This window comes from Cervus canadensis, chromosome 1 (genome assembly GCF_019320065.1).
Source record: "Cervus canadensis isolate Bull #8, Minnesota chromosome 1, ASM1932006v1, whole genome shotgun sequence".
Lineage (NCBI taxonomy): Eukaryota > Metazoa > Chordata > Mammalia > Artiodactyla > Cervidae > Cervus > Cervus canadensis.
In genome coordinates this window covers 33,125,482-33,141,631 of record NC_057386.1, presented here as the reverse complement: position 1 = coordinate 33,141,631, position 16,150 = coordinate 33,125,482, and the positions used below count along the sequence as shown (strand labels likewise).

Genomic DNA, 16,150 nt, shown 5'->3' with positions numbered 1-16,150 from the left:
TAAGCAAAGCCCCAAACAGGCAATCTCTTTTTCCTGTATATTGGCAATAATTTACTGTAGAGCATCACACAAAAAAATTTCATTCAGAAAAGTATCAAAAATATGCCAAAAATTTAGAATGTATATGAAGGAAAACAACTTTGTTGCAGGCCACAAAAGAAGATTTAAATAAATGATGAGCCCTATCCTGTTTCTGAGTGGGAATCTTAATATTATGAAGATCGTTCCATCCAAATAAATGTACCATTTTATTACAACTCCAATCAAAGTACCACAGTCCCTGGATTGCTAGTGTAAAGGATTTTTTTTAAGGATTTTTTAAAAGTATATCCTGAAAAATAAAATAGAAAAAAAAAAAAGATGAAGAAGGAAAGTGATGAAGGAGACCTGTGAATGAAAATCTTTTATTAAATTAAAGTAATTAGGATTGGCCTGGTGGCCCAGTGGTTAAGAATCTGCCTGCCAATGCAGGGGACATGGATTCAGTCCTTGGTCTGGGAAGATTTTACATACCTGGGGCAACTAAGCCCGTGTGCCACAACTACTGAGCCTGTGTTCTAGAGCCCAGGAACCACAAATTCTGAGCTCATGAGCTGTAACTGCAGAGCCCATGTGCCACAACTACTGAAGTGTGAGCATCCTAGAGCCCACGATCTGCAGTGAGAGAAGCCACTGCAATAAGAAGCCCGAACACTGAGCAACTAGAGAGTAGCCTCCACTCACCACAACTAGAGAAAGCCTGGGTGTAGCAATGAAGACTTAGCGAAGCCAAAAATAAATAAGAGTAATTAAAACAAAGGTCCATCTCATCAAGGCTATGGTTTTTCCAGTAGTCATGTATGGATGTGAGAGTTGGACTATAAAGAAAGCTGAGAGCCAAAGAATTGATGCTTTTGAACTGTGGTGTTGGAGAAGACTCTTGAGAGTCCCTTGGGCAGCAAGAAGATCCAACCAGTCCATCCTAAAGATCAGTCCTGGGTGTTCATTGGAAGGACTGATGTTGAAGCTGAAACTCCAACACTTTGGCCACCTGATGCGAAGAGCTCACTCATTTGAAAAGACCCTGATACTGGGAAGGATTGGGGTCAGGAGGAGAAGGGGACTACAGAGGATGAGATGGTTGGATGGCATCACCGATTCAATGGACATGGGTTTAGGTAGACTGGCAGTTGGTGATGGATAGGGAGGCCTGGTGTGCTATGGTTCATGGGGTTGCAAAGAGTTGGACGCGACTGAGCTGATCTGAAAATAGACTGGGGCAGGAATATGTATTATATAAGCAACAGCAAAGAAGCAGAAAGAAATTAAATATATAGGCAAGCATTTTCTACAAAAAAAGCATTTAAAGTCTGTGGGGAAAGATGGATTATTCCATGAATAGAATTGGGAAACATGGAAAACAGAGGTTTTCCATTTAAAAAATGTAGTTAGCTGGGGCAAGAGGGAAATAGGGAGCTGTTGATCAAAGGGTACAAATTTCTGTCACTACAACAAAGGCAACGAAAGCAAAAGTAAACAAGTCGGACCATATCTAACTAAGAAGCTTCTTGCACAGCAAAGGAAAACCATCAACAAAATGAAAAGTCAGTCTATGAATGGGAGGAAATATTTGCAAATCCTATATCTGATAAGATATGAATACATGTCCAAAATACACATAAAGAACTCATACAATTTAATAGTGAGAAACAATCTGATTTTAAAATGTGCAGAAGAATTGAAAAGACAAAAAAAAAGAATTGAAAAGACATTTTTCCAAAGAAGATATACAAATGGCCAACAGGTACCTCAGTGTCACTAATCAGAGAAAGTCAAATCAAAACCACAATGAGGTATCACCTCACGCCTGTTAGAATGGCTGTTGTCAAAAAGACAAGAGATAACAAATATTGATGACGGTGTGGAGAAAAGGGAACCCTTGTGCACTGGGAATGTAAATTGGTTCAGTCATTGTGGAAAACAATATGGAGGTTCCTCAAAAAAAAAAAAAAATAGAACTACCATATCATCTAGCAATTCCATTTTTGGGTATGTATCCAGAGGAAATGAAATCACTCTTGAAGAAATATCGGCATCCCCATGTACATTATAGCACTATTTATAATAGCTAAGATATGGAATCAGCTTAGGTGTCGATCATTGGATGAGTGGTTAAAGAAAATGTGGTGTGTGTGTGTATATATATATATGCACACATACCATACATATACACACAATGGAATATTATTCAGCAATGAGAAAAAATATCTTGCCATTTGCAACAACATAGGTGGCCTTGGAGAGTATTATGCTTAGTGCTATAGTACAGAGAAAGACAAATACTGCATGATCTCACTTATATGTGAAATCTGGAAAAAAAAAAAAAAAACCTCATAGGAACAGAGAACGGGACAGATTGAGAACCAGAGGAGGGAAAAAGAGGATTGATTGGTAGTTGCCAGAGTTGGGAGTGAGGGAGTACAGAAAATGGGTGAGGTTGGCCAGAAGGTACAAACTTCCAGTTGTAAGTTCTGGGGATGTGATGTACAGTACAGCATGGTGATTCTAGTTAACAACAGTGGACTATATATTTGAAAGTTGCTAAGGGAGTAGAAAGCTGAGTGCCAAAAAATTGATGCTTTTGAACTATGGTGTTGGAGAAGTCTCTTGAGAGTTCCTTGGACTGCAAGGAGATCCAACCAGTCCATCCTAAAGGACATCAGTCCTGGGTGTTCATTGGAAGGACTGATGCTGAAGCTGAAACTCCAGTACTTTGGCGACCTCATGTGAAGAGTTGACTCATTGGAAAACACCCTGATGCTGGGAGGGATTGGGGGCAGGAGGAGAAGGGGACGACAGAGGATGAGATGGTTGGATGGCATCACCGACTCGATGGGCATGAGTTTGAGTAAACTCTGGGAGTTGGTAATGGACAGGGAGGCCTGGCGTGCTGCTATTCATGGGGTCGCAAAGAGTCGGACACAACTGAGTGACTGAACTGAACTGAACTGAAGGGAGTAGATTTTAAAAGTTCTGATAAGAAAAAAATTGTAACTATGTAAGCTGATAAATGTTAGCTGGACTTATTGTGGTAATCATTTTTGCAATAGATATACATATCAAAGCATTACATTGTATACCTTAAACTAATACAATGTTATAGGTCAATTATATTTCAATAAGACTGGGGGGGAAATGATACAAAATTTCATTTATGCAAGGTTAATAAGTTCTGGAGATCTAATATACAGTGTGGTAACATAGTTAATATTACTGTATAATTTGCTAAAGGGTAGATCTTAAGTGTTCTCACTACAAAAAGAAAGGAGAATGGTAACCATATGGAATAATAGATATGTTAATTAGCTTGATTGTAGTGATCATTTCACAGTGCACATTTATATCAAAACAGCAAGGAAAGTGAAAGTGGCTCAGTCATGTCTGACTCTTTGCGACCCCATGGACTGTAGCCCACCAGGCTCCTCTGTCTATGGGGATTCTCCAGGCAAGAATACTGGAGTGGGTTGCCATGCCCTCCTCCAGGGGGTCTTCCCAACCCAGGGATCGAACCCAGGTCTCCCACATTGCAAGCAGATTCTTTTACCAACTGAGCTGCCAGGAAGCCACAAAACAGCAAGGTGTACACCATAAACACAATTTTCATTTGTCAATTATGGTTTGGCAAAGCTGAAAAAAGTCTTTTTAGCATGCCAAAATATATTCTAGGGCTTCCCCAGTGGCTCAGTGGTAAAGAATCTGCCTGCCAACACAGGAGACACGGTTTGATCCCTGGTCTGGGAAGATCCCACATGCCAGGGAGCAAGTAAGCCAGGGCGCCACAACTACTGAGCCTGTGCTGTATGTAGAGCCAGTGCTCCGCAACAAGATAAGTCAACTCGATGAGACGCCAACGCACCACAGCTAGAGAGTAGCCCCTGCTCGCCACAAGAAGAGAAAAACCCTCGCAGCAATGAAGACCCAGCACAGCCCAAAATAAATAAATTCTAAATAGATCACGGATTTAATTGTATTCTCCTAGGTCAAGATGGACAGTTGAAAAACTTCCTTAAGAAATTATTTCTTTTGAATTCTTGGAACAGTAGCAAAAAGTAAAGCCAGAAAAACAAACAAACGAAAAAAGCACCCAAGAGTAAACAAACTAGGAAAGAAGCAAAATCTGATCTAATAAACTTTGAAAGTGGGCACCAATGAAAGGTCTATGCACTGATTTAAGGAAACCATTCTCCCTGCAGGAATGGTGGACACCCCTCCTCACCACCACCAGCAGTGAAATGGAGTGAACCTCAGAGTATTTAACAAAATCTGAAAAGAGAGAAAGAGCCTAGGCATTTTAACAAAGATTTTACACTGTTTTAAATTGGTCTTAACTACCTGCCCATCCCCTCACGCTATTATCTTAGTCTAGAGAAAAGTGAACGGAACGTAAAATACCCAATCATTTCACTTTAACTTCAATGGGGAAATCAAACTGGGCTTTCACAGTGGGACATCAGGAAGTCACCCACAGTACTTGAAAGCAGAAGGAATGAATTCAGAGAGCGGAGCAAGCATGAGGGAAGTGAAAAGAAATTGCAGGGTAACTGCAAGCATACTACATCAAGGGAGAAAGAGCAGAACAAAGCATGCACATGTTACTGAACAGAAGGCGGTTTTTCACACCAGCATCATGTTTTAATACGACTTAATAAGAATTTAATTTTTTAAAAACCTGAGCGACGAAACAATAAAATGTGAGAATGAAATAAAAGAGCGATTGCAGATTTTTGAAATAAAGCAGCATGTTTACATGTTAAAGCTAGTAGGTTAGAAACAGCAAGGGACTGAATAACTGTTGCTGAAAATATGAATGGACATAGAAGAGGCTTGAGATAATTACAGTGTAGGGAAAAGAAAAAAGCCAATGACAATACAATTAGAAGTTGATAGATGTGAAAGACAGACACAGGTAATCTAACATAGGGAGTCAGCTAATGAAACAAAATATAAATTTTAGAATAGAATACAGAGAATTTCCCTGAACTGCTGAAGGAACTGAATGGGGGAACTGAAAGGACATACTGTATTCCACAAAAATTTGTTACACAATGTTTAATGTCAACACATGTCTTAGTTAAGCTGCTTACATTCAGGAAAATTAATTCTTTGGAAACATCACCTATGTGGTATTCCTGCCAAGAATATTTAACTTGCATCTAATAATGAGGAAATGATCCGATAAATCAAAATTAAAGGATGTTTTGAAAAGCTACTGGCCTGGAGTATTAAAAATATCACTGTCGTGAAAGAAAGAAAACTTGTGTGATCTGAATTGGGTCCTGGGTGGGAAAAAAGCAGCTGTAAATGACATTATTTGGATCACTGGGAAAATTTGAATATGAACTGTGTATTATGTAAAGTATTAAATGAAGTTCAATTTTCTGAGTGTGATAATTACAGTTTGGGGAATGTTGGCGAATATCCTCGCTTTTAGGAGCCATATGCTGAAGTATGTAAGGGTGTAGTTTTATAATGTCTGCTACTAGCTCTGAAAGGGCTCAGCAGAGAGATAGAGGATGAGAGACAGAGATGGAGAGAGAAGAGAGTACAGTCATGCACACATGTGGCAACATGTTAACAATTAGTGGATCTAGATGAAGGGCATGTCAAAATAATAGTATAACAAAAATTGGGAAGTGGTAAGAAAATGAGAGAAAGTGTGAGGATGCATGCCCGTGTTCCTACCTTTCAAAGCAGTGAGTCAGCTGAAGTTAAAACTGAAAGGTAATGAAAAACTAACTGTTATTTCTCAGCTACTTGGCTTGCAGGATCTTAGTTGCCCGGCCAGGGGTTGAACCTGGGCCAATAGCAATGGCAAGGCTAAGTTCTAACCACTGGACCACCAGGGAATCCCGGAGAAACCTAACCTCTTAATATTTTTCATAATCTTTCTTATAACCTTAGAAAGAGGTCTTTTAGGAAGAAATCTCTCTTACAGCTAGAGAAACATTTATTTGGAGCTCAACAATAATTCATCAATGTCTTTTTATTCCATTAAATTCAATACTTTTAATTAAAAATAGCATGATCCTAAAGCAATAGCATGATCCTATTTTGAAATAATTTTTATTTTTCTGTATATATATCTACAAGGGATGTCTAGAATAATATTTTCTGTAATGATAATGATTAATGTCTACATGGTAGAGTTTTAATGACATTTAAATTTTTATCTATGTACTTTCCTGCATTGTTTCGTATATTTATAATTAACATAATTTTAACAAAAAATAATAGTTGTTAATCTTTTGTTTAGTTGTTAATCTTTTTAAAAAATAAATACAAAATGCCAAAATTTAATTCTGGGTAATGGGAAGATGAATGATTATGAATTTCTTCTTTGCACTTTATTTTCAGTTTTTAAAGTTAAATAAATTATAAAGAGTAGTTACAAAAGCATTAAAGAAAAAAACAGTGAAACTGTTCTTAGAGTAAGAATGACTTTTCTAACCATGTAGAAGTCTGAAACTAAGAAGTTTTAACAACATAAAAGTTATACATTATTGCATGTAAACAACAATAAAAACTCAGCATAAACAAAACTGCAGGATAAATGAAAAATTAGGGGAGGGACTTCCCTGGAAGTCCAGTGGTTAAGACTCCAAACTTCCAATACAGAAGGCACAAGTTTGATCCCTAGTCAGTGAGCTAAGAACCCACATGCATCATGGTCAAGAAAAAAATTAGGAGAAAAGTTATGCAAATGAAATGAAAAACCTTAGACAACTGTCTCTTACTTTTGGTTCATCTCCTTTCTGCTTTTCCTGTATCCTTTTCATTCCATTTATCCATCCATCTGTCATTTATGGAGCATCTAGTATGTCCCAGTCACTGTTAGGTTCTGGAGAGAATACATAGTCTTTACCCTCAAGGAGTGCTCTCTGCATTTCCTCCCCAACCCTCTGGATACAGAAACTGTTGTGTCCCTGACAAGAACAGGAAACATCTCGTGTTTCTTATATTTGGAAAAGGATCAGGATATGCGACCAGGGTTTCATGACTGGAGCCTCAGATTCCCTTGGGTAGCATGGCTGGGCCTGGACACTGAACTCTGCTCTACTGTCTTCACTGCAGACCCAGAACCAGATTGTCTACTTCATTCGCCAAGCCCCGGTCCCCATCACTCCAGAGAACTTTGAGGAGACAGTAAAGTTTGGGACAGTGCGGGGTGCCTACATCCCAGCCCTGCTTCGGCTGCTCAATGGCGTCTTTGCCCCTCAGATCTTTAAAAACACAACCTGGCCTGAGAGCATTCGAAATCATTTTGCTTCTCACCTGCACCGGTTCTTGGCCTGCCTGACAGGTAAGTGGAATGGCCAAGGGGCCTGCTTTCTCCCCAGTCCCCACCAAGAGTAGAGTGAGTGAGGCAGGTGGGAGATTGATCCTGAGTACCTGAGTTGCTTGGCACAGAGTAGGTGCTTGGAATGCGTTTGCTGAATGAGTGAAACAGGGTCCACAGTGTGCCTTCTAATCCGGACACAGTTTTCTGTGGTCCAACAGTTGGCCAGACTTGCTCAGAGTTGGAAATTTCCAAGAGTACATGTGGGGTTAGGGATGCTGGAGGTAGTGTGGGGGCAACAGGGGAGTACTTGTGTCCTGAAAGAGAGTGTCGAGGGCATTGTATTGCTCTCAGACCTCATTTTATGGCAGTCTCTTGTGACATCTCGAGGTTTTCCCCCTTGCCTTCTCTCATTTTCCTGATGTCAAAAAAGCATGAGTCCTAGGTTCTCCTGCCTGCTTTCCTGAGATGCACATAGCTTCTGGGCCCCGGGTCATCAGCCATGATAGGAACCAGGGTGGCATAAACCCTTCACCCTCTGTGAACTCTCCCAGTTCTTTCGTTTCCTCAGACACTCGGTACAAGCTGGAGGGGCACACCGTCCTCTACATCCCCACAGAGGCCATGAACATGAAGCCTGAGGTGGTGGTTAAAGACAAAGAGCTGGTGCAGCGACTAGAGAGTGAGTGGCTGGTGTCGCTCCTGTGTTGGGCTCCAGAGGGGGAGGAGTAGGGAGGGGCAGCCCAGAGGCTGGGAAAGGACGTGGGTTAGGAGGGCTCTGTTGGGGGTGGAGGGAAGGATGAAAGTGGGGAGTGCTGCAAGACAATGCAAGAGGTTTTGTCCTCTCCCCGGCAGCCTCCATGATCCACTGGACACGGCAGATAAAGGAGGTGCTCAGTGCCCAGGAGTCAGTGGAGACAGGAGAAAACTTAGGTCCTTTGGAAGAGATTGAGTTTTGGCGCAACCGATGCATGGACCTGTCTGGCATCAGCAAACAGCTGGTGAAGCCAGGAGTGAAGCACATCGAATCCATCCTGCGTCTTGCCAAGTCATCCTATCTGGCGCCCTTCATGAAGCTGGCCCAGCAGATTCAGGTTTGTGAGTGGATCGAAGGATGCAGACTTGGCAGAAAGTGCCCAATGATGGGGACAATGTAAGGCACTAAGAAAAGAGAGTCAACGTATTCACCAAACCCAGAGATAGACGCACCCAGTGCTTGGACTTGGACTTGTGGGAGAGTATAAAAGTAGTAGAACACAAGGCCTCAAGGAGCTTATAGTTTAACTAGGGAGACATCTAGTTACTTACCAAATGTACTACGTTGAGTGCCCTCTAGGAGCCCAACCCCTACCATCCAGCTGAGAAGGAAGGCTAACACAAAAGAGATGACTGTGTGGCCTGGAGTCAAAGGCGAACCCATTCAGTTCAGCAAAGAGAGCTGCAAAAGAAACACTTTAAAAATTTATATTTGAGGACTTCCTTGGTGGCTCAGGGGCTTCCCTTGTGGCTCAGCTGGTAATGAATCTGCTTGCAATGCGGGAGAACTGGGTTCGATCCCTGGGTTGGGCAGATCCCTTGTAGAAGGGAAAGGCTACCCACTCCAGTATTCTGGCCTGGAGAATTCCATGAACTGTATAGTCCATGGGGTTGCAAAGAGTTGAACACGACTGAGTGACTTTCACTTCACTTGGTGGCTCAGTGATAAAGAATCCGTTTGCCAATACAAGAGATGTGGGTTCGATCCCTGATCCAGTAAGATCCCACATGCCATGGAGCAACTGAGTTCATGTATCACGACTGTTGAGCCTGTGCTCTAGAGCCTGGGAGCCACAACTGCTGAAGCCTCCGCGCCCTAGAGTCTGTCCTCCGCAACAAGAGAAGTCACTGCAATGAGAACCAGTGTGCCACAACTAGAGAGCAGCCCCTGCTTGCCTAATCTAGAGAAAAGCCCGTGCAGCAACAAAGATCCAGCATAGTCAAAAATCAAATTTTTTAAAAATTAAATTTTATATAATATGACAAGCTGATTATATTAGTGTTGCAACACACAGAGATTCAGAGATATCTGTAGAATACAGAGAGAGAAGTCATCTCTTCCTAGCAGGAATTTGAAACTGGTATTCATGGAGGCCTGGTGTGCTGCAGTCCATGGGGTTGCAAGGAGTTGGACATGACTGAGCGACTGAACTGAACTGAACCGAAGGGAGTTTGGGGCTTCCCAGGTGGCGCTAGTGGTAAAGAATTCACAGGCCAGTGCAGGAGATGCCAGAGATACGGGTTCGATCCCTGGGTTGGGACCATCCCCTGGGGTAGGAAATGGCAACCCACTCCAGTATTCTTGCCTGAAAAATTCCTTGGATAGAGGAGCCTGAGTGGGTTACAGCCCATGGAGTTGCATGGAGTTGGACACGATTACGCATGCACCCACACATGTTAAGGGGAATTGAGCCACAGTTAGATGGAGCAGTCTAAAATTCTCGTTGAGAACAAGGTAGTGCAGGGGGGGGCGCTATGGTGGAAGCCACAAGGTGGGATGAATGCAAGTGATGTCCGGTCAGTTGATCAGCAGCTCTTTTTTTTTTTTTTTTTGCTTTAGGCAAATATTGTATTTATTAACTATGATTGGAAGATACATTCCTGATTTATTATCTCCAAATTCAAAAAGAATTTCAAAATAACAAAATAATTCTATCCACCGTAGAATCCAGAATAGGGCTGGGCTCTGGGGACCAAATTCATTGTGCACAGGGTGGGCAGAACCCTCTGCCTCTAAACAATTTTTTGAGTTAGTTTAACTTTCAGCTCTGAGTCCTGGTCAAAGTCTTGAAATCACGGAAGGTTAGAGACTGGAATTACTCAGCCAGAGGGATGGGTTTCTGGTTCAGGCATGAGGAGAGGGATTCTTGGAAGTGATCAATGAAGCCTCTGCAGCAGAAACAGAAGACAAGGGCAGAGGCCGAACCAGAGGGCCTGGCACTGGGGGGGAGGGTGAGGAGCCTTGTTTTCACCCGTGTGTCTCCACTCCATAGAACAGGGGCTGCATTCAGTCAGTAACCCTGATGTAAGAACGTTCTTCTCGTAGTTTCTCATAGAATTTAAAGACAAGGCCCAGTAGGTCCCTTGATTGGACCCAGGATAGATCCCAGGATGCCAGGAGCTACAAGCTCTTGATTATTGAGGTGGTCTGGCCAATGGTCGAAGCTCCTGGAAGGCATGGTCAGGTTGTCTCACAAGGACAGCCTAGGGACGGATCCGTACGATGACACTGGACTGGGGCCTGGAGACTCCACACTGCTCAGGCCACGAGTCATAGCCCTCGACACTGTGGTCAAACAACACAAAGCGGACGCCCTTCTTGATGTTGGTGAACGCATGCATGATCCGAAAGGAGAAGCTGCCTGTCCGCGGACGGACAGGAAAACGTTTATGGAAGAAATAATGCAAGGTGGCATAGTTGGCATCTAGAAGCTTGACGACTAGCTGATACATCCGGTCACTGCCTTGTTGTTCTGTCCAGCGGCGACAGACAGAAATCCAAATCTTTCCACTATCCAGGAGTTCCCGCCACAGGCCCTCCTCCTCCAGATCCAAAATTTCTCCCTTGTACCAACACCTGTAGGCAGGACTGTAGCTAGTCTCCCCAGAAGTCTTCAGCCTGACCCCCAAGTCTTCCTCTTCCTCCGAGTCATCGCTACCGCTCAGCATCATACAATTCCAGAGGTCTTCTTTCTCCGGGGGGTTCACGGTGAGCTTGCGCCCTATGGGTCTGAGCTCGCAGAAGCGGCCCAGGATGCAGGGCCCGGGGTCGCCAGCAGGGGGCAGGCAGGTGAGGATGACGGGCCACAGGTCGGGGTGTTTCCAGGGCAGGATGCTCAGCCACAGGTCCCTGCCATCCACCACCTCTCGCCAGCGCCGGCACACCAGGCGGCACTGCCGGAGCAGCGTGCTTGGGGGCAGGTAGCTCAGCACCTCCCGGAGCATCTCGGTGGGCAGATGGTTCGGGCCCGGAACCTCCTGTGGTTCGTGGTGCGGAGCTGGGACGCAGGGGAGCAGGCCCCAGGAGGTTGAGGCGCCCATGGTCTCCTCGCCAGGCCCCGCGGCTGCTGCCTGCATCTCAGCCAGTGTTCCTCACCAGTGGGCCTTCACCTTGCCTCACCTCTGATCAGCAGCTCTTGAGCGTCTCCTTGGTGCAGAGTTCTGAGTTCAAGGGGAAAAGCTAGAGGAATAGACACAAAACCTGAGTTAGAAACTAGTCAGTGAGGAAAAGTAGACATGTACACACTCTGGTCCCAAAGGGTTGCAGAGACCTGGGGTGATGGGGTCTAGGTAGCATTAACTGGGAACACTCCCCGGGAAAGGCAGGTCAGTTGGAATTCGAGGAGGACCAGAAGCACTCGCTTTGAACCTGTGCTTTCTAGGGGCTAAGTCTTCTCCTGATTTCTCTTTACTGCCAGGATGGCTCTCGTCAAGCACAGTCAAACCTGACTTTCTTGTCGATCCTGAAGGAGCCTTACCAGGAACTGGCATTCATGCGGCCGAAGGACATCTCTAGTAAACTCCCGAGGCTGATCAGCCTCATCCGTATCATCTGGGTCAACTCTCCCCACTACAATACTCGGGAGAGACTGACTTCCCTCTTCCGGAAGGTGTGTGTCTGCAGAGGGTGGGACAGAGGGTGGTGAGGGGGTGGCCATGTTGGTAGCACACAGATTTCTGGAGAAGGTGGAATTCACTGGGCAGATCTATGGTGAAAAGGTAGTGAGCAATGCTGTTCGGGTTGGACAGAGACCACAGGCCCTTTACCTGCATCATCTGCTTTAGTGAGGCTCAGAGTTGGGACCTGGACTGGACACTTTGCTTCCCGATGGATGAAGCCCGGGTGGGAAGAGGGGGACTTTGTGGAGAGGTGTTGATGGAGCACAGGGAGGGGCCAGGGAGGACTGACCCCCAGGCCGAGTTGTGCAGGAGGGGAGACCTGCCCTTTCTCATTGCCAAAGACGGACCTTGCTGTGAGCAAGACCCTGGCTTTTGAGGAGCAGAACCTGGCACATTTCATTGAGGGAGGGGCAAAGAGTGGGGAAAGGGCGCTGAGCTGGGCACTGGCTGGCAATGAGGCGGGCAAATGATGTGGAACCCAGAGGTGCTGCAGCACCAGCAGTGGAGGACCAGGGACGAGAGGAGCCATGGGTATCAAGAAGTAGGAGCCCGAGACCTGAGGCGTGGTCTTGGGGGCTCCAAGAGAGAGTTGGTGCAACTAAGGCTGCAAACTGAGATTGCCGGGACTCCTCCTGCAGATGAGCAATGAGATCATTCGCCTGTGCTGTCATGCCATCTCCCTGGACCGCATCTTTGAGGGCTACGTCATCTCTAGCAAGGAGGACCTACAAGGCTGCATCTCTTGCTGTCACGCTTGGAAGGACCACTACCTTCGGGCTGTGCAGACACATACCCAGTATGACATACCTGGACATCCTGTGTGTTACCGCTTGTCACTCCTGGAGCGGGGAGGTTTTGAGCCCTTCTGCTTGTACTTTAAGCCTGTGGATTGTATTTTTTTTCTAGAGTTTTTACATGGTCCAGGTTTTCTCTCTGGATGCAGATATTCTAGCTTCTAGTCCTGGGTCCTCCGAACTCTTAAGTAACTTTCCCTCCCTCAATCCAGGAATCCCTCCTGGTCTTTCATTGTGTGTAAACTTTCTCTTCTGGAGGAGGAAATGGCAACCCACTCCAGTATTCTTGCCTGGGAAATCCCATGGACACAGGAGCCTAGAGGGCTACAGTCCATGTGGTTGCAAGAACCAGACACAACTTAGAGACTACACCACCACCACCACCAAACTTTTTCTTCTTCTTATTATTTTTTTAATATGGAACGCTTCACGAATCTGCATGTCATCCTTGCGCAGGGGCCATGCTAATCTTCTCTGTATCGTTCCAATTTTTTAATATATGTGCTGCCGAAGCGAGCACCAAACTTTTTCTTAGAATCAAGATGTTTTCTTTTTCTCTCTGGCTCTCCTCACCTTGTGTTTCTTTACTTGGCATTCAGAAAAACCGTTTCTTGGGGTCTCGTTTTCTCAGGCTCCCTTTGAACCAGAACTCCTGGTTCTAGCCTGGCCTGGGGAGTTGCCTCGTGTTCCTGCTCCCAACTGGTCAGTCTTTCTCATGACAGGTTCTCCACCCGGGGCTGGATCCTAGACCAGACCAGCATATTTGCCCAGGTTGATGCCTTTGTACAACGCTGCAAGGACCTCATCGAGGTAGGAAGACTGTCAGGGAGACTGAGAGCTCACAGCAGATGCTCCAGAATCCCGGCCCAGGAGCTGGGGGAGCTGGAGCTGGGGATGAGGCTACACACAAAACTTGACTCTTTGGTTCTTCTCATGTGGCTGTGCATCTGGCCACCATCCTGTGCTCAGAGACTCTTGCCTGTTATCACTGCCTCACTTCAGTTCAGTTCAATTCATTCACTCAGTCGTGTCTGCCTCTTTGCAACCCCATGGACTGCAGCATGCCAGGCTTCCGTGTCCATCACCAACTCCTGGAGCTTGCTCAAACTCACATCCATCGAGTCAGTGATGCCATCCAACCATCTTGTCCTCTGTCGTCCCCTCTCCTCCTGCCTTTAATCTTCCCCAGCATCAGGGTCTTTTCCAGTGAGTCAGCTCTTTGCATCAGGTGGCCAAAGTATCGGAGTTTCAGCTTCAGCATCAGTCCTTCCAATGAATATTCAGGACTGATTTCCTTTAGGATGGACTGGTTGGTTCTCCTTGCAGTCCAAAGGACTCTCAAGAGTCTTCTCCAACACCACAGTTCAAAAGCTTCAATTCTTTGGTGCTCAGCTTTCTTTATGGTCCAATTCTCACATCCGTACACAACTACTGGAAAAACCACAGCTTTGACTAGATAGACTTTTGTTAGCAAAGTAATGTCTCTGCTTTTTAATATGCTGTTTAGGTTTGTCATAGCTTTTATTCCAAGGAGCAAATGTCTTTTAATTTCATGGCTGCATTCACCATCTGCAATGATTTTGGAGCCTAAGAAAATAAAGTCTGTCACTGTTTCCATTGTTTCCCCATCTATTTGCCATGAAGTGACGGGACCGGATGCTATGATCTTCATTTTTTGAACATTGAGTTTTAAGCCAGCTTTTTCACTCTCCTCTTTCACTTTCATCAAGAGGCTCTTTAGTTCTTCGCTTTCTGCCATAAGGGTGGTGTCATCTGTGTATCTGAGGTTGTTGATCTTTCTCCTGGCAATCTTGTTTCCAGATTGTGCTCATCCAGCCCAGCATTTCACGTGATGTACTCTGCATGTAAGTTAAATAAGCAGGGTGACAATATACAGCCTTGACATACTCCTTTCCCTATTTGGAACCAGTCTGTTGTTCCATGTACAGTTCTAACTGTTGCTTCTTGACCTGCATACGGATTTCTCAGGAGGCAGGTAAGGTGATCTGGTATTCCCATCTCTTTAAGAATTTTCCACAGTTTGTTGTTTTGGCATAGTTAATAAAGCAGAAGTAGATGTTTTTCTGGAACTCTCTTGCTTTTTTGATGATCCAATGGATGTTGGCAATTTGATCTCTGGTTCCTCTGTCTTTTCTAAATCCAGCTTGAGCATCTGGAAGTTCTCAGTTCATGTACTTTTGGAGCCTGACTTGGAGAATTTTGAGCATTACTTTGCTACCATTACTTTGCTAGTGAGATGAGTGCAATGGTGCAGTAGTTTGAGCATTCTTTGGCATTGCCTTTCTTTGGGATTGAAATGAAAACTGACCTTTTCCAGTCCTATGGCCACTGCTGAGTTTCCCAAATTTGCTGGCATACTGAGTGCAGCACTTTCACAGCGTCATCTTTTAGGATTTGAAATAACTCAGCTGGAATTCCATCATCTCTACTAGTTTTGTTCATAGTGATGCTTCCTAAGGCCCACTTGACTTCACATTCCAGGATTCTGGCTCTAGGTGAGTGATCAAACCATCGTGGTTATCTGGGTCATGAAGATCCTTCTTGTATAGTTCTTCTGTGTATTCTTGCCACCTCTTCTTAATATCTTCTGCTTCTGTTAGGTCCATACCATTTCTGTCCTTTATTGTGCCCATCTTTGCATGAAATGTTCCCTTGGTATCTCTAATTTTTCTTGAAGAGATCTCTAGTCTCCCTCATTCTATTGTTTTCCTCCATTTCTTTGCATTGATCACTGAGAAAGGCTTTCTTATCTCTCCTTGCTATTCTGTGGAACTCTGCATTCACAGGGGTATATTTTTCCTATTCTCCTTTGTCTTTAGCTTCTCTTCTTTTCTCAACTGTTTGTAAGTCCTCCTCAGACAAACATTTTGCCTTTTTGCATTTCTTTTTCTTGGGGATGTCTTGATCACTGCCTCCTGTACGATGTCACGGACCTCGGTCTGTAGTTCATTAGGCACTCTGACTATCAGATCTAATCCCTTGAATCTATTTGTCGCTTCCACTGTATAATAATAAGGGATTTAACTTAGGTCATACCTGAATGGTCTAGTGGTTTTTCCAGCTTTCTTCAATTTAAGTCTGAATTTGGCAATAAGGAGTTCATGATCTGAGCCACAGTTAGCTCCCAGTCTTGTTTTTGCTGACAGTATAGAGCTTCTCCCACTTCAGCTGCAAAGAATACAATCAATCTGATTTCGGTATTGACCATCTGGTGATGTCCATGTGTAGAGTCATCTCTTGTGTTGTTGGAAGAGAGTGTTTGCTATGACCAGTGTGTTCTGTTGGCAAAACTCTTATTAGCCTTTGCCCTGCTTCATTTTGTACTCCAAGGCCAAATTTTTTCATATTTCATTGTGCAGCTAAA

General features: G+C 44.5%; 1 protein-coding gene and 1 non-coding gene across 2 annotated transcripts in view; one reads left to right on the top strand and one right to left on the bottom strand.

Moving 5' to 3' along the window:
• The window catches only part of DNAH2 (dynein axonemal heavy chain 2), a 106,011-nt gene that overhangs the window by 11,002 nt on the left and 78,859 nt on the right, over positions 1–16,150 (top strand). Inside the window, exons 5-8 of the mRNA XM_043475089.1 lie at positions 7,111–7,339; positions 7,887–7,997; positions 8,171–8,409; positions 11,770–11,961. Coding sequence (XP_043331024.1) covers positions 7,111–7,339; positions 7,887–7,997; positions 8,171–8,409; positions 11,770–11,961 — 771 coding nt within the window. The remainder of the gene's footprint in view (positions 1–7,110; positions 7,340–7,886; positions 7,998–8,170; positions 8,410–11,769; positions 11,962–16,150) is intronic.
• Positions 13,177–13,285, bottom strand: LOC122425119. Its single transcript, XR_006264707.1, has one exon. It is a non-coding gene; the product is annotated as a U6 spliceosomal RNA (small nuclear RNA).